Source organism: Somniosus microcephalus, chromosome 1 (assembly GCF_052327205.1).
Source record: "Somniosus microcephalus isolate GS21.2 chromosome 1, FLI_Smic_1.0, whole genome shotgun sequence".
Lineage (NCBI taxonomy): Eukaryota > Metazoa > Chordata > Chondrichthyes > Squaliformes > Somniosidae > Somniosus > Somniosus microcephalus.
Window position 1 is genome coordinate 144088747 of NC_140987.1, and position 23495 is coordinate 144112241.

A 23495-nucleotide genomic window follows, 5' to 3' on the forward strand; every position below is an offset into this window, starting at 1 on the left:
ATCCTGATCATGTACTTCTCAGATGGAAATAAGCAATCCTATTTCTCAGCAAAAACAGTAGTTTTTATAATTATGCAAGAAAGCACTTGGAGCCTAATTTACCTCTATATACCAGTTCGATAAATACCTGTACATCCATTTATGAAATGTAGTTTTATTATACTTGCTTTTAAGGCAGGGCTGTCAGATAAAGGTGATCGACTGAACAGTAACAACCATCTTTACAATCTATAGATCATAAGGCATGAAGATAATGGGATGGGGGTGGTTGATGAGATTTCAAAGATTGGAAAATTGACACCATTTCAACCCACAACAGATCATAAAAACAGAACTATATAATTTTACAGCATAGGAGGAAGCCATATGGCCCATCGTATCTGACTCTTGTCACGCATCCCAAAACTAATTCCACTGCCTGCGCTTTGGGTGTATCTTTGCATCTCTCTATGCTTCAAAAGCTTGTCCAATTTTATCTTAACAGATGCAATGCTTTTGGCCTCAACCACTCCCTGTATGCATGCTCCAAAAGCTCTGTAGGTAAATTTCTCCCAACCCCTCTCCTCTTTTGGTGATAATTTTAAATTGATAACCCCGATCAACTCCCGAGGGCCATTACAATTAGTTCCAGTGCTGCTGCATTACCGTTAGCCAGTGACCCCTGTTGAAAGTGTGTGTGTGGATATTGGATGGGGACATTAACATTTAAAAAAAAATCAAGACTGTGAAAAAGCCATTCAGTCCATTAATCCCATCATCACAATTGCTTCCTCAGGACACGCATCAGCTATGAGCCTGGGTAAAATCTAAAATGTGGAGTAGTTAGATAAAACTTTTATTTTTGTAAAGTAATAAATTGAGATAACTTGTCTTGCTAGACAAGACCCAACATGCATAGCTTTTATGATTTTATTCCCTGCAAACAATACCAAAGAGACAATTTACATGCATTCAAACCTGCATTTTAATAACATTTAGATTACACTCCTATGGGGAAAAGTTAACACCAGTACAAGAAATGTATATTGAAATCAGTGCCAATGTGCAGTTTTTAGATTTATAGAAATAAAAGGAGATACTATAAATCAAATCTGAATATTTGGTAAAACAATATACTGAACAGACCATGTCCATCCATTTTATTATTTTTCTACATAAATAGAATTTTTATATTACAATTATTACTTCTCCATATATAAATATTATACATAATGAAACTGTCTAACCAATAATGGCTTCTTCAGATAATTACACCTTAACATTTGTGACCATCTTGAAAACTACAGCAATATTTTAAGTAAAACAAAAATGTGAACTCTTACATTTCCTGCAATGTACGTGGGTGGGATGCTGAATGTAAAAATCACCACAACGCTGCGGAGCACCGTTTGAAGAAAAGTTAATTCAAAAAGCAAGTTACTCTTTTTTTCTCTTCCAAAACTCTCAAATGTCAATAAAATTGTTGCAAAATTAAATCTCCCCAAGCTGCCGTCGCACTTTTTGTTCTGCACGTGTGTCTAGGGTCCTTTGTCGGAACATAACAATGACGGCAAAGATTACCCCCACCAAAACCATAACTCCTTCAAACTTCCAAAACTTCAGTTCCTCCATTTCAACTGAACGACAGCTAGAGAGGTGAAAGTGAAAACAGCATTAATTAAAAATGAAAGATTAATATATTTAATAGGCAATTTCCTGGATCCAACATTAAGGAGATCTACTAGGTTAATGACGCATTCAGCTGTGACTTTTATACAGAATTCAAATACAAGCTTTAGAGGATATGACAAGCCACAGTGAAGCATATTTTTGTATTTCATAGATGATGAGGATTAAACAACTTAAAACAAAAAACAAACTAAGCAGTGAAATACAAGTACAGGAAACTCTTTGGTATCCGGCACCGACGGGACCGGTATGTTGCCGGTTGATCAAAAATTCTGGATGACGCAGCGTGTTATCTACTGAGGCTATTTTTAACAAAGAAAAATTTTTAAAAATCAAGAAATGTGCAGTATACAGTAATTGGGTACTCACCTACAGAATGTGTTAAATGGATGGTGGAAGATGCTTGATTAAGTACAGTACTGCCAGTTGAGGGTAATGCAATGCAATGACTACCAGCAGCGTGGGAGACACACAGTACCCCTGTAAAATGGCGGATCAGAAGAGACTACCGGCAGCGCGGGAGAGTCAGACTCCTGTTACAGGGGTATTGAGGTGTTCCGACTTCCGACAGCGCCAAGAAGCAGAGTAGTGGCAGTTTGGAGAACTACCCCCACTGACTTCCGCGGGAGACTCGGACTCAGCAACATTGCCGGTTATTGAGGTGTTATTTTTGGAGTGAGAATTTTGCCGGTTAATAGAGAATTCTGGATATTTAGGTGCCGTTTAAACGAGAGTTTCCTGTACTAGGTATCCATAACTCTAGAGTATAACCAGCTGGAACATTGCCTCACAGAAAATCCCTGATTAACCACAAAAACTAAAGTCTCCATTAGCCCCCTCTGCAGAACCTGCTATTCACAGATCCCAGAAACAGCCAACAAGCTAAAGACATAGAATCAACCTGTTCAGCCGAGTGATGTTGCACTTCGCTGGAAATAACTTACACTACAGGTCCACAATCCCTTATCCGCAATTCCGAAATTCGAAAAGCTCTGAAAACCTAAAGTTTTTTCGTGGAGCGTCACTCGTGTGCACGACATGACCCGACGCGGCCGATGCTTGACCCACGCAGGTGTGAGGCGTCAGTTGTGTCTCAGCGCTGCTACCAGTCACACGTGCGTCTGCTGCTCTCTGATATTTTTTGTTATTTTGTGATTTTGAGTTTAATTTCACTGAAAATGTCAAAAAGAGCTGCAGATACCCCTACCATTCTGAAATCCGAAAAAATCCGAATTCCGAAACACATCTGGCCCCAAGGGTTTCGGATAAGGGATTAATAACCTGTACCTTTACTTATATAGTACCTTTAACACAATGAAACATCCCAAGGCGCTTCACAGGATTGCAATCAGACAAAAATTAACACCAAGCCAAAGAAGCAGATATTAGGAAGAGTGACTAAAAGCTTGGTCAAAGCAGTATGTTTTAAGGAGCGTCTTAAAGGAGGAGAGTGGTGGAGAGGCATAGAGGGTTAAGGAAGGAACTCCAGAGCTTGGGGCTTAGGCAGCTGAAGGTACGACCACCAACAGTGGGGTGGAGGATGCACAAGAGGCCAGAGTTGGAGGAACGCAGAGTTCTTGGAGGGCTGGATGAATTTAGAGATAGGGAGGGGAGAGGCCCTGGAGCGATTTGAAAACGAGTAAAATCAAGGAGTTGGTGGCCTCTGCGGAAGCCAATGTAAGTTAGCAAGCACAAGGGTGATGGGTAAACGGGACTTGATGCGAGTTAGGATATTGGCAGCTTAGCTTTGTATGAGCTCATGTTTATGGAGAAAAAGAAAAAAAAGACTTGCATTTATATAGCGTCTTTCACGACCACCCGACCTCTCAAAGTACTTCATTGGCTGTAAAGTGCTTTGAGTGTAGTCACTGTTGTAATGTGGGAAACGCGGCAGTCAATTTGTGCACAGCAAGCTCCCACAAACAGCAATGTGATAATGACTAGATAATCTGTTTTTATGTTGATTGAGGGATAAATATTGGCCAGGAGAGTGGAAGATGGGAGGCCGACCAGGAGAGTATTGGAATACTCAAGTCTGGAAGTAACAAAAGCATGGATGAGGGTTTCAGCAGCAGTTGGGCTGAGGCAGGGGCGGAGATGGAAGTAGGTAGCATAGAAACATAGAAGATAGGAGCAGGAGTAGGCCATTCGGCCCCTCGAGCCTGCGCCGCCATTCAATGCGATCACGGCTCCCCATACCCCTTGATCCCTTTAGCCTTAAGAAATATATCCAACTCCTTCTTGAATATATTTAATGAATTGGCCTCCACTGCCTTCTGTGGTAGAGAATTCCACAGGTTCACCACTCTCTGGGTGAAGAAATTCCTCCTCATTTCTGTCCCAAATGGCCTATCCCTTATCCTTAGACTGTGACCCCTGGTTCTGGACTCCCCGACCATCGGGAACATCCTTCCTGCATCTAGTCTGTCCAGTCCTGTCAGAATGTTATAAATTTCAATGAGATCCCCTCTCATTCTTCTAAACTCCAGCGAGTACAAGCCCAATCGATCCAATCTCTCCTCATACGTCATTCCTGCCATCCCAGGTATCAGCCTGGTGAATCTTCGCTGAACTCCTTCCATGGCAAGAACAACCTTCCTCAGATAAGGTGACCAAAACTGCACACAATACCCAAGATGTGGTCTCACCAAGGCCCTGTACAACTGCAGCAAGACATCCTTGTTCCTGTACTGAAACCCCCTCGCTACGAAGGCCAACATACCATTTGCCTTCTTCACCGCCTGCTGCACATGCATGCTTACCTTCAGCGACTGGTGCACAAGAACACCCAGGTCTCGTTGCACTTCCCCTTCTCCCAATCTATTGCCGTTCAGATAATAATCTGCCTTCCTGTTTTTGCCACCAAAGTGGATAACCTCACATTTTTCCACGTTATATTGCATCTGCCATGCTTCTGCCCAATCACCCAACCTGTCCAAATCATCCTGGAGTTTCTCAGCATCCTCCTCACAGCACACACGCCCACCCTTTGTGATGAAGATATGAGGTTGGATGCTTAGCTCAGAGTCAAATAGGACGCCGAGGTTGCCAACACTCTGGTTCAGCCGGAGGCAATGGCCAGGGAGAGGTGATGAATTAGTGGCTGGGGAATGGAATTTGTGTCAGTGGCTGAAGATAATGGCTTCAGTCTTCAGAATTTCAGGAAGTTTCGGCTCATCCAGGGCTGGATGTCGGTCAAGCAGTCTGACAACCAGAAGCAGTGTAGGGGTCGAGAGTGGTGGTAAGCACCGTAGGAGGTTTATCTCCATCAAATTGAAAGTGCTATATAAATGCAAGTTGTTGCTGTTGTAGGCTCCAACCTAAGATCTGTACTTTTAATTTTCTATACAAACAAGTATGTCAATATACTGGCTGTTTTCAATTACTTTTTCTTAGCTGACAGTGTCAAAGAAAACTGGGCCAGAACACCACAGCTCCAAGATTGTCAGAGGCATCACATCCCACTGAGGATACATCCATAACAATTCACTATAAAGTAGTAGAAGCACTGTTACAGTAACCACATGCACCCAAATGCAACTGAATACCCATCCAAAAAGGACCACCTGCAGCAGTTAGTAATGGAGACAAGGGTGGCAACCTCTGATTCTTGGAGTGGGAGGGGGAGCATCCAGTTGGTGTAGTCCACGTAGGAACCAACAACGTAGGTAGAACTAGGACTGAGGTACTGCTGAGAGTGTTTGAGGAGCTAGGGTCTAAATTAAAATGCAGAACCTCACAGGTAATAATCTCTGGATTGTTAACGGAGCCACATGCAAATTGGCATAGAGACAAGCAGATTAGAAGGTTAAATGTGTGGCTGAAAGAGTGGTGTGGGAGGCAGGGGTTTCAATTCATAGGACACTGGCACTGGGGAAAGAGGGAGCTCCACTTAAGTGAGGCTGGGATCAATGTCCTGGCAAATCGAATAACTAGGGCAGTATATATAGGACTTTAAACTGATGAAGGGAGGGGTGGGAGGATTTAGGAAAGGGTAAATTCAAAAGCAGTAATGTCAAGACTGTAGAGCAGAGTAGTGATATGGGTAAAAATAAGCAGAGTGGGTCAGGAAGGGACAGAGAGCTTAAAGAAAATAGGGCAGTGACTAAAGTGACATCAGGGAAAAATAGAAAAAAGTTAAAGCTAAAGGCACTGTATCTGAATGCGCGAAGCATTCGCAACAAAATAGCTGAATTAATAGCACAGATAGAAATAAATGGAATAGCAAAATGCTGCAGATGCTGGAAATCTGAAATAACAACAGAAAATGCTGGAAACACTCAGCAGGCCAGGCAGCATCCGTGGAGAGAGAAAGAGAGTTAATGTTTCAGGTCTGTGAATAAATGGGTTTGATCTAATAGCCATTACAGAGACATGGTTGCAGAGTGACCAAGGTTGGGAACTAAATATTCCAGGATACTTGACTATTAGAAGAGATAGGCAGAATGGAAAAGGAAGGGGGTAGCCCTGATAAAGGATGGGATAAAAACAGTAGAAAGGAACTTCGCTCCTAAAAACAAGATGTAGAATCACTTGGGGTGGAGCTAAGAAACAACAAGGGGCAGAAAACACTGGTGGGAGTTGTTTATAGGCCCCCTAACAGTAGTTGTAGCATCGGGCATAATATAAATCAGGAAATTAGAGGTGCAGGTAACAAGGGTAATACAGTAATTATGGGAGACTTTAATTTTGATATAAACTGGGCAAACCAAATTTTTCAGTAAGTGCAGAGGACGAGTTCATAGAATGTATTTAAGGTAGTTTTCTAGATCAGTATGTCGAGGAACCAACTAGGGAACAGGCTATTTTAGATCTAGTATTGTGCAATGAGACAGGGTTTATTAATAACCTTGTAGTAAGGGGGCAGTGATCACAATACGATAGAATTTTATGTTGATTTGAGAGTGATTTTGTTTAGTCCAAAACTAGAGTCTTAAATCTGAACAAAGCAAATTACGTAGCTATGACAGACGAGTTGGCTAAGGTAGGCTGGGAAACTAGATTAATAGATATGATGGTAGTTAGCAATGGCAAATATTTAAAGAAATAATTCATAATTTACAACAAAAATACATTTCCTTAAGAAATAAAAACCTCACAGGAAAATTGGTCTAACCGTGGCTAACAAGCGAAGTTAAAGATAGTATTAGATTAAAGGAAGAGTTTTATAATGTTGCCAAAAATAGTAAGTGTGAGGATTGGGAGGATTTTAGAATTCAGCAAAGGAGGACCAAGAAATTGATAGAGAGCAAATAGATAGAATGAGAGTAAACTAGCAAGAGACATAAAAACAGATTGTAAAAGCTTCTATAGGTATGTAAAATGAAAGAGATTAGCAAAAGTAAACGCGGATCCCTTAAAAGGCAGAGACAGGAGAAATTATAATGGGGAATAAGGAAATGGCAGAGATATTAAACAAATACTTTGTATCTGTCTTCACACAAGACGACACAAAAAACATTCTGGAAATAGTGGGGAACCAAGGGCCTAGTGAGAATGAGGAACTTAAAGAAAATAGTATTAGTAAAGAAATAGTACTGGAAAACTTAATGGGACTAAAAGCCAACAAATCCCTGGACTTGATGGCCCACATCATAGGGTTTTAAAAGAAGTGGCTACAGAGATAATGGATACAATGATTGTGATTTTCCAAAATTCCCTAGATTCTTAAACGGTCCCCGCAGATTCGAAGGTAGCATTATTCAAGAAAGGAAGGAGAAAGAAAACAGGGAACTATAGACCAGTTAGCCTGACATCAGTAGTAAAGAAAACGTTAGAATCTATTATTAGGGACATGGTAATATGGCACTTAGAAAATCATAATATGAATGGGCAGAGTCCACACAGATTTATGAAAAGGAAATCATGTTTGACAAATCTGTTAAGAGTTTTTTGAGGTTGTAACTAGCAGGGTAGATAAGGGGGAACCAGTAGATGTAGTGCATTTGCATTTTCAGAAAGCATTCGATAAGGTGCCACACTAGAGGTTATTACACAAAATTAGGGCTCATGGGGTTGGGGATGGATTGAGGATCGGTTAACGGACAGAAAACAGTAGGAACAAACTGATCATTTTCGGTTTGGTAGGCTGTAACTAGTGGGGTGCCGCAAGGATCAGTGCTTGGGCCTTAGCTAATTACAATCTATTTCAATACATTCGGTCCGCTCATCTAAGTTAATGTACCCAAGTTTGCTAACGATACAAAGCTAGGTGGGAAAGTAAGTTGTGAGGAGGACGCAAAGAGGCTGCAAAGGGATATAGACAGGTTTACTGAGTGGGCAAGAACATGGCAGATGGAATATAATGTGGACAAATGTGAAGTTATTCACTTTTGTAGTAAAAATAGAAAAGCAGAATATCTTTTTTTAAATGGAGATTGGGAAATGTTGGTATTCCAAGGGACCTGAAGAGGGAGTGCAACAAAGGTACACCAGACTGATTCCTGGGATGGGAGGGATTGTCCTGAGGGGATGAGGCCTATATGCCTTGGAATTTAGAAGAATGAGGTGATCTCATTCAAGCATATAAAATTCTTACAGGGCTTCGCAGGGTAGATGCTGAGAGACTGTTTCCCCTGGCTGGGGAGTATAAACTAGTAGTCACAGACTCAGAAATAAAGGGGCTGGCCATTTAGGACTCAGATGAGAAGAAATTTCTTCACTTAAAGGGTTGTGAATTTTTGGAATTCTCAACCCCAGAGGGCGGTGGATGCTCATAGAAGCATAGAAAATAGGAGCAGGAGTAGGCCATTCAGCCCCTCGAGCCTGCTCCGCCATTCAATGAGATCATGGCTGATCATCCAAACTCAGTACCCTGTCCCTGCCTTCTCCCCATATCCCTTGATCCCTTTAGCCTTAAGAAATATATCTAACTCCTTCTTGAATATATTTAATGAATTGGCCTCAACTGCCTTCTGTGGTAGAGAATTCCACATTTTCACCACTCTCTGGGTGAAAAAATTCCTCCTCATCTCTGTGCTAAATGGCTTACACCTTATCCTTAGACTATGACCCCTGGTTCTAGACTCCCCGGCCATCGGTAACATCCTTCCTGCATCTAGACTGTCTAGTCCTGTTAGAATTTTATGAGTTTCAATGCGATCCCCTCTCATTCTTCTAAACTCCAGCGAGTATAAGCCCAATCTCTCCTCATACGTCATTCCTGTAATCCCAGGTATAAGTCTGGTGAATCTTCGCTGCACTCCCTCCATGGCAAGAATCATCCTTCCTCAGATAAGGCGACCATAACTGCACACAATACTCAAGGTGTGGCCTCACCAAAGCCCTGTACAACTGCAGCAAGACATCCTTGTTCCTGTACTCGAACCCTCTCGCTACAAAGGCCAACATACCATTTACCTTCTTAACCGCCTGCTGCACCTGCATGCTTACCTTCAGCGACTGGTGCACAAGGACACCCAGGTCTCGTTGCACTTCCCCTTCTCCCAATCTATTGCCGTTCAGATGATAATCTGCCTTCCTGTTTTTGCCACCAAAGTGGATAACCTTGCATTTATCCACATTATACTGCATCTGCCCAATTCATACTGGAGTTTCTCGGCATCCTCCTCACAGCACACACGCCCACCCAGCTTTGTGTCATCAGCAAACTTGGAGGTATTACATCTAGTTCCCTCGTCTAGATCATTAATATATATTGTGAATAGCTGGGGTCCGAGCACCGATCCCTGCAGTACCCCACTAGTCACTGCCTGCCACTCGGAAAAAGACCCGTTTATTCCAACTCTTTGCTTCCTGTCTGCCAACCAGTTCTCTATCCAAGTCAATACCTTACCCCCAATCCCAAGTGCCTTAACTTTACACACTAATCTCTTATGCGGGACCTTTTCGAAAGCCTTCTGAAAGTCCAAATACACCACATCCACTGGTTCTCCCTTATCTATTCTACCAGTTACATCCTCAAAATTCCAGTAGATTAGTCAAGCACGATTTACCTTTTGTAAATCCGTGTTGACTTTGTCCGATCCTGTCACTGTTTTCCAAGTGCTCTGCTATTACATCTTTTATAATGGGCTCTAGCATTTTCCCCACTACCGATGTCAGGCTTACCGGTCTATAATTCCCCGTTTTCTCTCTACCACCTTTTTTGAATAGTGGGGTAACATTAGCTACCCTCCAATCCATGGGAACTGTTCCAGAGTCGATAGAATTTTGGAAGATGACCAGCAATGCATCTACTATTTCTAGGGCCACTTCCTTAAGTACCCTAGGATGTGGATTATCAGGCCCTGGGGATTTATCGGCCTTCAATCCCATCAATTTCCCTAACACCATTTCCCTACAAATACTGATTTCATTCAGTTCCTCCCTCTCATTAGACCCTATGTTCCCCGACATCTCTGGGAGGTTATTTGTGTCCTCCTTTGTGAAGACAGAACCAAAGTATGTATTTAATTGGTCTGCCATTTCTTTGTTCCCCATTATAAATTCCCCTGATTCTGACTGCAAGGGACCTACGCTTGATTTCACCAATCTTTTTCTCTTCACATATCTATAGAAGCTTTTACAGTCAATTTTTATGTTCCCTGCAAGCTTACTCTCATATTCTATTTTCCCCTCTTAATTAATCCCTTTGTCCTCCTTTGCTGAATCCTAAACTGCTCCCAATCCTCAGGTTTACTGCTTTTTCTGGCCAATTTATATGCCCTCTCCTTGGATCTTATGCTATCCCTAATTTCCCTTGTTAGCCATGATTGAGTCACCTTTTTTGTTTTATTTTTATGCCAAACAGGGCTGAACAAATTCTGTAGTTCATCCATGCGATCTTTAAATGTTTGCCATTGCCTATCCACCGTCAACCCTTTGAGTAACATTCCCCAATCAATCCTACCTAACTCGCGCCTCATACCATCGTAGTTTCCTTTATTTAAATTCAGGACCCTAGTCTCTGAATCAACTACTTCACTCTCCATCTTAATGAAGAATTCTATCATATTATGATCGCTCCGCCCCAAGGGGCCTCGCACAAGATTGCTAATTATTCCTTTCTCATTACATAATACCCAGTCTAAGATGGCCTGATCTCTAGTTGGTTCCTCGACATATTGGTCCAGGAAATCATCCCGTATACACTCCAGGAATTCCTCCTCCACAGTATTGTTACTAATTTGGTTAGCCCAATCTATATGTAGATTAAAGTCACCCATGATAACTGCTGTGCCCTTATTGCACGCTTCTCTAATTTCCCGTTTAATGCCATTCCCAACCTCCGCATTTCTGTTTGGGGGTCTGTATACAACTCCCAGTAACGTTTTCTGCCCCTTGGTATTTCTCAGCTCTACCCATACAGATTCCACATCATCAGAGCTAATATCCTTCCTTACCATTGTGTTAATCTCTTTAACCAGCAATGCTACCCCACCTTCTTTTCCTTTTTGCCTCTTTTTCTTGAATATTGAATACCCCTGGATGTTGAATTTCCAGCCTTGGTCACCCTGGAGCCATGTTTCCGTAATCCCAATCACATCATATCTATTTGCGCAGCTAAATCATCCACCTTATTACGAATGCTCCTCGCATTAAGACACAAAGCCTTCAGGCTTGTTTTTTTAACACTCTAAGACCTTTTAGAATTATTATTTACTGTGGCCATGTTTGATTTAAACCCTTGATTTCTGACTGCCACTTTTGCTTTTCTCCTTCCTGTCTTTTGCTTCTATCCTTGTTTCCCTTTCCTCTGTCTCCCTGCACAGGTTCCCAACCCCGTGCCAGTTTAGTTTAAACCCTCCCCCACAGCACTAGCAAACACTCCCCCTAGGACATCGGTCCCGGCCCTGCCCAGGTGCAAACCGTCCAGTTTGTACTGGTCCCACCTCCCCCAGAACCAGTTCCAATGTCCCAGGAATTTGAACCCCTCCCCCTTGCACCATTCCTCTAGCCACGTATTCATCTGAAATATCCTTCTATTTCTACTCTGACTAGCACGTGCCACTGGTAGCAATCCTGAGATTACTATCTTTGAGGTACTATATTTTAAATTTACCTCCTAACTCCCTATATTCAGCTTTTAGGACCTCATCCTGGTTTTTACCTATATCGTTGGTACCTATATGCACCACGACAACTGGCTGTTCACCCTCCCCTTCCAAAATGCTCTGCAGCCGCTCCGAGACATCCTTGACCCTTGCACCAGGGAGGCAACACACCACCCTGGAGTCTCGTTTGCGGCCGCAGAAACACCTATCTATTCCCCTTACAATAGAATCCCCTATTACTATAGCTCTCCCACTCTTTTTCCTCCCGTCCTGTGCAGCAGAACCACCCACAGTGTTAGGAAATTGGCTGCTGCTGTCTTCCCCCGATAAGCCATCTCCCTCAACAATATCCGAAGCGGTATATCTGTTTGAGAGGGGAATGGCCACAGGGGACCCCTGCACTACCTGCCTGCACCTACTACTCTGCCTGGTGGTCACCCATTCCCTTCCTGCCTGTGCAGCTTTTACCTGCGGTGTGACCAACTCATTAAACGTGCTATCCACGACATCCTCAGCATCGCGAATGCTCCATTATGTATCCATTCGCAGCTCCAGCGCCGCAATGCGGTCCGCCAGTAGCTGCAGCTGGATACACTTCCCGCACACTTGGTCGTCAGGGACACAGGAAGTGTCCCTGATTTCCCACATAGTGCAGGAGGAGCATACCACGGTATGTATTCAAGACAGATTGATAGATTTTTGGATATTAAGGGAATTAAGGGATATGAGGATAGTGCAGGAAGGTGGAATTGAGTTAGATCAGCTATGATCTTATTGAATGGCGGAGCAGGCTCGAAGAGTCGAATGGCCTACTCCTACTCCTATTTCTTATGTTCTTATGTCTCTCCACCACTGTAAAATGCATGCTAAGGATGGACAATAAAAAGAGACTATTAAAAAAAGTGAGCGAGTGCGCTTGTGTAGTTGCAAGTCGAATGTTGTAAACTCTGCTAAAACATTCAAACCTGTCAACAAGCAATATATGAATTCAGTCTTTGCACCAAACAGAAGTTGAAAATAGCATGTATGGGTGCTAAATGTGAATGTAAACAACATAATGGGCTGATTGGCTTTGTCATTCTTTCTTTTACTGTTGTTGTTGTATAAGAACATAAAGTAAGAAATGGTAGCCAATTGGTGGACAGCGGAAGCTCATATGGTTCCCAGTTAAAGAGAACAGCCAACCTAATGGGGAAATCATTAACTGGCAAGTGAAGTATAACAAATACAAATGCACAAGACTTATTTTTTGTTTCTGAACTAACCCATTTTAGAATCAAATGGAAGCATTGAATATGTTTCTTCCCAGGAGATAAATTGGGATTTACTGACTAAGTTGGCCTTTCGAATGCCAAAAATTTCTTCCTTAAAACAAACGAGGAGTTCTGTTGGACTGAATTCTGGGCTTGCCTTACCTTCTATACTTCAGGTCTGATGTACACTTTACTTCTTCCATAAACCCAGTAAACGTACATTCCACATGCACGGTCTGCAGAAAGTTACATGATAAATCATGGAATAATAGTATCATCAGTTTTTTAAGACAGAAAATACATAGGTCGTTAACCTCGTCAACACTAGCTATATAGTAGATTCCTTCTTTTTATTTTAGAATCTGGTTCCTCGATAATATATCAGATTTGTTTCAGATGTGCAAATTGTATGGTTGATTCAGTGACCACGGTATTACAATTTTTATTTAAATTATGTTTTTAATTTCATTATTAGTTTCACGAGGATTCATCAAGATGGCAGAATAAATTGGATCACAAGCTTTTCCACATGTATTCAGTAGCAGGAAGGTGGATTGTAATGGGGCGATTTATCCAAAGTAATCTTTTTTTCCTCCTGTTTCTCTTCTATTTCTCTTTTTGGTTATGGGAAGAAAATGTAATAGTACATGTCTAAGTTTACTCAGCTAGATTCAGGGCCTTGTCCAAGAAAACAAAGCTCATCCAGACAGCCATAAAAGTTTAACTGAGACAGCCCTGGGATTCAAAATCCTGACCTTGTAGGAATGTCTAGTTCCTATCCAAAAGACTGAGGTCCACTCAGGCGATCAATTAAACGAGGTTTAATGAAAACTAAACAGAGTTTAACGAATAACTACAGGAGAACATCGAATATAGGTCTAGTCAGTTCGGAGGCTCCACGAGGACTGCTTGGGCGGTCCCGTGGCCGACGTCATCACGTTTTTCCCACCGGTGGGGGATCACGTGATGAACGGCGTGACGTCATCGCGTTTACCCGCGCTATTAAAGTGATCGCGCTCTGTACATGTAAACAGTGAAAACAAAGATACAGACTCAGGCTGTAACCAACAATATTATTAAAAGGGAATTATATACAATTGATTGGAGTCCCTTAGTGGCTCCGCCACATGCGCCCCCCCCCAGAATTGTCTTTAATAGCAAAAGTAAAACGGTGAGGAGGCCTGACAAGCCCGTCAGATCGTCTTCCGTAGCCTTGAAGTGGAAGCTGATGGACGGCGGGCGAGCTGGCAGGCGGTTGCGTTTGATCTGGCACGGCGACAGTGGGCAGTCGGCCACGTTTCGGCGGTTGTGCGATCTCGACTGGGCGGTCAAGGTCCAAGTGAGCCAGCTTCAACCGGTCAACCAAAATGTGGTATGGTTTACCTCCGACATCGACCGAAAAAGATTTGTCTCCCGGCTCTATCACACGGAAAGGACCAGTGTAAGGGGGTTTGAGCAGGTCCCGATGCGCGTCGTGGCGGATAAACACAGTCGGCGTTCTTCAGCTCAGCTGGGATGTGGGAGCTCTGCAAGCCATGATGCGACGTAGGCACTGGAGCAAAACTTCTGGCTGCCTCCTGGTGGCTGATGAGCTGCTGGGATGCGGACCATGGCTCTGTTGGAGTCGGAAGGAAATCCCCTGGTACGCGTAGCAGCTGGCCATATACGAGCTCCGCCGAGGACGATTGAAGATCATCTTTAGGTGCCGTACGAAGACCCAAAAGGACCCATGGAAGCCTGTCCACCCAGCCCGCGCCTTGAAGGCTGGCTCACAGTGCGGCTTTGAGCGACCTGTGAAATCGTTCGCACAGGCCGTTCGCCTGTGGATGGTAGGCAGTGGTGCGATGTAGCTTGACGCCGAGCCCCTGAGCCACAGCGTTCCAGAGCTCCGAAGAAAACTGCGGCCCACAATCGGACGAGATGTCCGCCGGTACCCCGAAGCGGGCGACCCAAGAGGAGATGAATGCCCTGGCGACGTCTGCGGAAGTGGTGGATGAGAGAGGAACTGCCTCCAGCCATCGAGTGGTGCGGTCCACCATTGTAAGATGATGAGTAAACCCGTGCGAAGGCGGAAGTGGCCCCACCAGGTCCACATGCACATGATCAAACCTACGTTCCGGAACAGCGAAAGTGGCCAATGGAGCCTTGACGTGACGCTGCACCTTGGCCTTTTGGCAGACCACGCAGGTGTTGGCCCAGTCGCGAACATCCATGTGTATGCCCCGCCACACGAATTTGGACGACATCAACCATTGCGAGGCCTTCATGCCAGGGTACGACAACCCGTGTATGGCGTCAAAAACTTTTTGGCGCCAGGCGACCAGGACAATAGGGCGAGGATCTCCTACGGAGACGTCGCAGAATAGCGTAATGCCCGCGGCATGGAATTTGACGTTGGCTGCTTGGAGGCTAGAGGGGTTGGTTCTGTAAGATTGGACTTCCGGATCCGAGGCTTGATCCGCAGCCATGAGGGCATAGTCAATGCCGAGCTGGACTGCATGAACGGTCGCGCGGGAGGGGCAATCCGCCACCAGGTTGTCCTTACCGGACACATGCTGAATGTCAGTGGTGAATTTTGAGATAAACGTCAACTGACATTGTTGCCGAGCTGACCACGGTTCGGTGGTCTTGGCCATAGCGAACGTTAGTGGCTTATGGTCCACAAAAGCCGTGAACGGACGTCCCTCTAGCAAGAACCGGAAATGGCGGATGGCCAGAAAAAGGGCCAGTAACTCCCGGTCGAACGTGCTGTATTTCCGTTCATTTCGCCATAGTTGACGGCTGAACAACGCCAGCGGTTGCCACGTCCCATGCACCCACTGTTCCTGCACTGCGCCGATGGCATAGTCTGACACGTCGGTGGTAAGGGCGATGGTGGCACCTGGCAGCGGGTGTGCCAACATGGTTGCGTTGGCTAAAGCGCCTTGTGTCGACGAACGCCCGGTCCATGTCGACCATCCAGCTAATCGGATCCTTGCCGGACTTGCCCTTGAGGGCCTCGTACAGGGGCTGCATGAGCAGAGCTGCATTAGGGACGAACCGGTGATAAAAATTTACCATCCCGAGGAACTCCTGCAGGGCCTGGACGGTCTGCGGGCGCGGGAACGAAGTAACTGCCTCCACCTTCATTTGCAGGGGAATTGCGCCGTCCGATGTGATGCGATGGCCAAAAATCAATCTGCTGCAGGCCGAACTGGCACTTGGCTGGGTTGATGATCAAGCCGTGTTGACTGAGGCGTCTAAAGAGGGTGCGCAAATGGCAGATGTGCTCCTCTTTATTAGGGCTGGCGATGAGGATGACGAATAGAAACTTGAGGTCCCGAAGCACGGAGTCCATCAAGCGCTGGAAAGCCTGTGCAGCGTTCTTCAATCCAAACGGCATCCGCAGAAATTCAAAAAGGCCGAATGGGGTGATGACTGCAGTTTTCGGGACGTCTTGCGGGTGTACGGGGACCTGGTGGTAGCCACGGACAAGGTCGACTTTTGGAAAAAATGGTATTTCCCGCCAAATGTGCAGAGAAATCCTGAATATGAGGGATCGGGTACCGATCAGGAGTAGTGGCGTCGGTAGTCGCCGCAAGGCCGCCATCAGGTTTCGGAACAACGCAGAGAGGCGAAGACCAGGGACTATACGACTGGCGAATAATCCCCAGCCGCTCCATCGTGTCGAACTCTGCTTTCGCAGCCGCCAGCTTGCCAGGTTCGAGGCGCCGGGCCGGTGCGTAGACCGGGGAGCCAGTAGTGGTGATGTGATGTTCAACACAATGTTTCGTGGCCGTGGAAGAGAAAGTGGGTCTGGTCAGGTCTCGGAAATCTCCGAGGAGGCGAGTGAAGTCATCCGCAGGTGGTGACGCACAGGAGACATTGCGCGCCACGGTGTTACCACGGTGGCACGAGATGGAGTGAAAAGTGGCCGCATTGATCAACCGGCGGTGCCGTACATCCACTAGGAGGCTGTTGGCGCACAAAAAATCCACCCCGAGGATGGCTGGAGAGACTTTGGCCGTGATGAAATCCCAGTAAAACCGCTGGCCGCCGAAGCACACCTGGACCCACCGGCTTCCGAAGGTCCGAATGGCCCCGCCATTAGCCGCCTGGAGGGAGGGGCCGTGCCCCCCGGCTTGTAGATCAAGATTTGATGCGGGTAGGATGCTCCACTGCGCCCCGGTGTCGCAGAGGAAACATCGACCAGATAGGGAGTCGTTGACGAAGAGGAGTTTTCCCAAATTACCGATTGCCATCGCAGCCGCGGGGCGCTCGTTATAACCGGTCCTCTTTTGACAGGGTGGCTGCTGTTTTTTTGTGTGTTTTTTTTTTTGAGCGAGAAGCTGCAGGGAGGGCGGCAGCATCTTACTTTCGCGCCAAAACAGGCGTGGTAGAAGCACAACCCCGCAGGTTGAGGGGCTGTAGCGGCGTCTGTGGGGGATGGGCGCCTCGTGGCAGCACAGTACTGCTGTGTCACCGCGACGATCTTGTCCGCATCGGCAGCCAGCTCTGCGCAGTCGGTGACTTCCGACCTGGCTAGGGCAGCCTGAACTTGCTCCGGGAGCTGGCTGAGGAATAGCTCCCTGAAGAGGAAGCATTCCGGTTCAGAGCCCAGGAGCGTGAGCATTTGGCTCATGAGCTCGGACGGCTTGGAGTCCCCGAGGCCAGGCATATTCAGCAGCCGGTGGGCGCGCTCCGACTTCGTGAGCCCGAAGACCTGTAACAACCGCGCCTTTATCGTTTCATACTTGCGATCTTCTGGTGGATTACCAAGCAGGCTGACGATCCGCGAGGCGGTGGAGCTGTCGAGGGCGGAGACCACGTGATAGTAACGGGTCTGATCTGCAACAATGTTCCTGATTGCGAACTGGGCTTCAGCCTGGATGAAGCACGCGGCTGGCTGTTGCTCCCAGAACTGTGGTAGCTTCAAAGCAATGGCGTTCGATTCCATGTTCAGTAACTTCTGCGAAAACCATTCGCAAAAGTCAGGGTCACCAATGTAGGAATGTCTAGTTCCTATCCAAAAGACTGAGGTCCACTCAGGCGATCAAATAAACGAGGTTTAATGAAAACTAACAGAGTTTAACGGATAACTACAGGAGAACATCGAATATAGGTCTAGTCAGTTCGGAGGCTCCACGAGGACTGCTTGGGCGGTCCCGTGGCCGACGTCATCACGTTTTTCCCGCCGGTGGGGGATCACGTGATGCTCTGTACATGTAAACAGTGAAAACAAAGATACAGACTCAGGCTGTAGCCAACATATTATTAAAAGGGAATTATATACAATTGATTGGTGTCCCTTAGTGGCTCTGCCACAACCTTCTGATTGGGACTAGAGTGCTCAACTGCTGCATGCTTGACACTACAGCTTCAGTCATTGATGTACAAATTTTCATTTTTCAGCTGGCAGATACCTGCTAATCTAATTTCAAAGCTATACTTCAAATAGCAAAATTTATACCTAAACTAATGGAGAAAATCAACTGTCACCTTTCAGACTCTGAAAAGAATGCAACTGTATATGACAGTAATTCTAGCAATCTAGCTGTATTTAAAATACTGCCGTGAAAAGACAGAATTTGCATTCATATAGCGCCTTTCACAACCTCAGGTCATCCCAAAGTGCTTTACAGCCAATTAAGTACTTTTTGAAGTGTAGTTACTGTTGTAATTTAGGAAACGTGGCAGTCAATTGGTGCACAACAAGGTCCCACAAACAGCAACAGGGCACAATTTCAAAATTTGCAGATGACAAAATTTGGAAGTACAGTGAATAGTGAGGAGGATTGTGACAGACTTCAAGAAGACATAGGCAGGCTGGTGGAATGGGCGGACATGTGGCAGATGAAATTTAACGCAGAAAAGTGCAAAGTGATACATTTTGGTAGGAAGACCGAGGAGAAGCAATATAAACTAAAGGGTACAATTCTAAAGTGGGTGCATGGAGAGAGAGACCTAGGGGTATATGTGCACAAATCGTTGAAGGTGGCAGGGCAGGTTGAGAAAACAATTAAAAAAGCATACAGAATACTGGGCTTCATAAATAGAGGTATAGAGTACAACAGCAAAGAAGTTCCGATGAACCTTTATAAAACACTGGTTCGGCCTCAACTGGTGTATTGTGTCCAATTTTGGGCACTGCACTTTAGGAAGGATGTGAAGGCCTTAGAGAGGGTGCAGAAAAGATTTACAAGAATGATTCCAGGGATGAGGGACTTCAGTTATGTGGATAGACTGGAGAAGCTGGGGTTGTTCTCCTTAGAGCAGAGAAGGTTGAGAGGAGATTTGATAGAGGTGTTCAAAATTATGAGGGGTCTAGACAGAGTAGATAGAGAGAAACTGTTCCCATTGTCGGAAGGGTCGAGAACCAGAGGACACAGATTTAAGGTGACTGGCAGAAGTACCAAAGGCGACATGAGGAAAAACTTTTTTATGCAGCGGGTAGTTAGGATCTGGAATGCACTGCCTGAAAGGGTGGTGGAGGCAGATTCATTTGTGACTGTCAAAAGGGAATTGGATAGAGCCAGCATGGGCTCGACAGGCCGAAGGGCCTCCTTCTGTGCTGTAACAATTCTATGATTCATTCTATAATGGCCAGATAATTGGTTTTCTTTTTTTTATTTTTTTATAAAGTGATGTTGGTTGAGGGATAAATCTTGACCAAGATGGGGAGAACTTCCCTGCTCTTCTTCGATTTGTGTCATGGGATCTTTTATATCCATTTGAGGGGGTCAAACGAGGCCTCGGTTTAACATCTCATCTGAAAAACAGCACCTCCAACAGTGCAGCACTCCTTCAGTAATGAAGTGTCAGCTTGGATTATAAGCTCAAGTTTCTGGAGTGGGACTTAAACACACGACCTTCTGACTCAGAGGCAAGAGTTGTACCACTGAGCCAAGGTGAAAGACTCTGCATGGCAAACAGTCTTCCTGATCGCTCATGATTTAATAAGGTGGAGCCTTCCATGGAATAAACAGAAGGCTCCATCATTTAAAATAATAAGTCTTATAGGTTACAATCTAGAGATCCTCAATATGAATATCCAGTTGAATCACCACATGGCAATATAGTTTAACACGTCAGATTCCACTGTAACCGGAGCATCCAATAATCAAACACAAGCCTGTGTGTGAAAAGAAATTTGATGAAATATCATAGTAAAGAGAATCATAATGGGTCATAATTTGCTATAGCAGGGCAACGAACAGAATTAGCCATTAGTTAGCCTTGCCCGGGACACTGGGATAACTCCCCTGCTCCTCTTTGAAATAGTGCCATGAGATCTTTTATGTCCACTGAGAGCAGACAGAGCCTCAGTTTAACCTCTCATCCGAAAGATGGCACCTCAGACAGTGCAGCACTCCCTCAGTACTGAACTGGAGCGACAGCCTAGATTTTTGTGCTCAAGTCTCTGGAGTGGGACTTGAACCCACAACCTTCTGACTTAAAGACAAGGGTGCTACCAAATGAACCACAGTTGCCACAGTAAGATCTGCACGTCAGAAGTGGGAAGGAAATGTAAGCTAGAGTGTGGCTTCAATGCCAGAAAGTGAAATAAAAAGAGGGAAAGGAAGATTGGATTGAGAGAAAAAGAGACAAAAGTAAAAAAAAGTTAGCCTTACTTATTTTGACAGCAAATTACAGCCCAATATGCTGTGCACAACTTACCAACTAGTTATGAAGTAACATTGGGAGCAGGTTGGTTAGTTTATGGTGTATATGTTGCTGTGATACCAAAGGCATAAGGGTAACAAATACATGTCTCAAATTATTTTTAATCATGATATCAAGTTACTGATTTTTTTCTATCAAAAAGAATTCTATAATGAGACTATATAAGCATAAAAATGTTTGTAAATTACACACACATTACCTTTTCATAATCACTGCATGGAGCACATTCTCTTACAATGCTGAATTCTTCTTTTTCCCAGCAAGGTCTTGGTTGTAAAATACTTGCTGTTTAATTCATAAATAAAAATAACGTTTTAGAACATTATTACTTTACAGTTAAAAATTCTTAACCTGTCAGTATTGGCATTTTAAAATAAATTACCTCCAATAGAAACATTGTTTGCCTGAATAAATTTCGAGCTGTACATCTCAATGTTAGTCACAGCTAACTAGTAAAATTCTAGAAAACACATACTGTACATCATCTTTTGGGTCAGTCTAGTGGTGCAGCATATTCAGTTAACCAACACAGCTACTGTATAGAGATATACTGAATGATTTGTATCCGATTCTCCACACGACAGGTACAAAACTTATGAGGATTGGGGATGGGGGGGAAGGGAGAGAAAGAGTAGCAGAGGAAGGCACTAAGCGGAGACTAAGTACTTTCCCCAGAGGGAGCAGGAGGAAAAAAAGACAAGTGAGCTTGGACCACACTTCCACACAGACTAGCAATTGGCTCCAGAGAACTGTTGGCAAAGATCAGGTAAGTTTTTTTCTCAAATAATGCTTGATTCAGGGTAAACACAAGAGATTATTTTTGTACTACATTGTACATAACATACAAGTCAAGTCTTACCTTTCAAGAGAAAATCAGAATTTATTTGCAGCATGTCAAGCCAAATGGAAGAGATGTCACATTTGCATTAAGACATTTATATAGTGCAAGCATAACATGGTGAAGTTAATTCACAAAATTCCCAGTCACCTCAATAAACAAATTGCTTTAGCTCAACATCACACTGCCCCTTCCTTTCACAATGTTCCTAAACTTCAGGTTTGTTTTTTTTGTTCATTTTAACTGCTTACTCATTCCTATTAGGAAAAGAGAAACAGCTCTGTAAAGACATATAGACTATTCACCTACTCAGGTGAATATTAGTGGATGCTAGGTGAAATGGCTATATGTGGCTATATTTCCTAATACATCTCAAATTTAAGGCAGGCTGCAAGTTGCCCACGAGATCTATGATCCATGCTTCTTCTGTACCTCTAACAGCTGAACTGTGGGATGTTGCCAGAACCAGGATTTAGCCGAGTTTGCTCCAGCCGCCAGTGAGCAAAAACTAGGAGACTAGGCTATTCCAGGACCCATACAAGCAAGCATTAGATTTGTTGTTATGGTTTTTAAAAGTACTACATTAACACTTTTAAAACGTGCTGTAGTCTGAAAGCAAATTGTTTACCAGTCCATTTAGCTCTATTAAAACTCATTGCATATGAGTGTGGCCCTCAATTTAAAAGAGAGGGGAAAATTTACCTTATTGCACTGCAATTTTGATACTGAGAAATGTAGAGGAACAGAGACACCTTGGAGTGCATGTCCACAGATCCCTGAAGGTAGTAGGACAGGTAGATAAGGTGGTTAAGAAAGCATACGGGATACTTTCCTTTATTAGCTGAGGCGTACAATACAAGAGCAGAGAGGTTATGCTAGAACTGTATAAAACACTAGTTAGGCCACAGCTAGAGTACTGCGTACAGTTCTGGTCACCACATTACAGGAAAGATGTGATTGCACTACAGCATGTACAGAGGAGATTTACAAGGATGTTGCCAGACTGAAGAATTTTAGCTATGAGGAAAGATTGAATAGGCTGGGGTTTTCTTCTTTGGAACGGAGGAGGCTGAGGGGAGACTTAATTGAGGTGTATAAAATTATGAGGGGCCTAGATAGAGTGGACAGGAAGCACCTATTTCCCTTAACAGAGAATTCAATAACCAGGGGGCACAGATTTAAAGTAATTGCTAGAAGGATTAGAGGGGAGTTGAGGAGAACTTTTTTCACCCAGAGGGTGGAACTCACTGCCTGAAAGGGTGGTAGAGGCAGAAACATTCATCACATTTAAAAAGTACTTGGATATGCACTTGAAGTGTGGTAAACTGAAAGGCTATGGACCAAGAGCTGGGATTAGGCTGGATAGCTCTTTTTCAGCCAGCGCAAACACAATTGGCCAAATGGCCTCCTTCTGTGCCGTAAATTTCTATGATTCTATTAATTTCTTGTAATCAAGGCCAGAACAGGACTGAGTTACTCTAAATATATTTTAGAAAACAATATCAGCTGATAACACAATTCTTCTGTACACATTAGTATTTTAATACTAAATCTATATCATAGCTGCTCAAGTTCAATTTATTTTTAGGTGTAATTTGTTTTTGCTATGCCTTTGCACATCAAAGGATCCTGAATTAATTTACCAGACATCAAACTCGATCACAAAAGAAAGCAAATCTTAAGAATATGTTTAAAATGAATTCTCGGGTTGTGGGCATCGCAGGCAAGGCCAGCATTTATTGCCCAACCGTAGTTTCCGAGGGGGTAGTGGCGGGCCTTTGCTGCAGTCCCCCTGGTGAAGGTGCTCCCACAATGCAGTTAGGTAGGGAGTTCAGGATTTTGACCCAGTGATGATGAAGGAACGTTTAGATATGTTCAAGGTGGGATAGTGTGCAACTTGGTGGGGAACTTGCAGGTGATGTTGCTCCCATCTTTCTAAGTGGTGGATGTCAGGGGATTGAGATGCATATTTTACATTCAACTTTCTGTAGCCAAAGTCTTGTATCTTTACATTCTATTAATCCAGCTTTGTTTTCAATGGCAGCTAGGATTCTGGTATTTAAGGCTTTTTTTTCTATA

The 23495-nt window shown here is 44.2% G+C and overlaps 1 protein-coding gene across 2 annotated transcripts in view; it reads right to left on the reverse strand.

The window, feature by feature from the left end:
• Positions 1-893: 893 nt before the first annotated feature.
• LOC147124395 (protein JTB-like) overlaps positions 894-23495 on the reverse strand; it is a 30199-nt gene continuing 7597 nt past the window's right edge. The window contains exons 4-7 of one of the 2 annotated variants that reach the window (XM_085986423.1): positions 20778-20863; positions 17650-17864; positions 13079-13152; positions 1497-1627 (exon numbers count right to left, since the gene is read on the reverse strand). In XM_085986423.1, the coding sequence (XP_085842549.1) occupies positions 13107-13152; positions 17650-17864; positions 20778-20863 (347 nt within the window). In that variant the 3' untranslated portion in view covers positions 1497-1627; positions 13079-13106. Of the gene's footprint in view, positions 1628-13078; positions 13153-17649; positions 17865-20777; positions 20864-23495 lie in introns of both variants that reach the window. The other variant, XM_085986431.1, reaches the window with a different exon arrangement.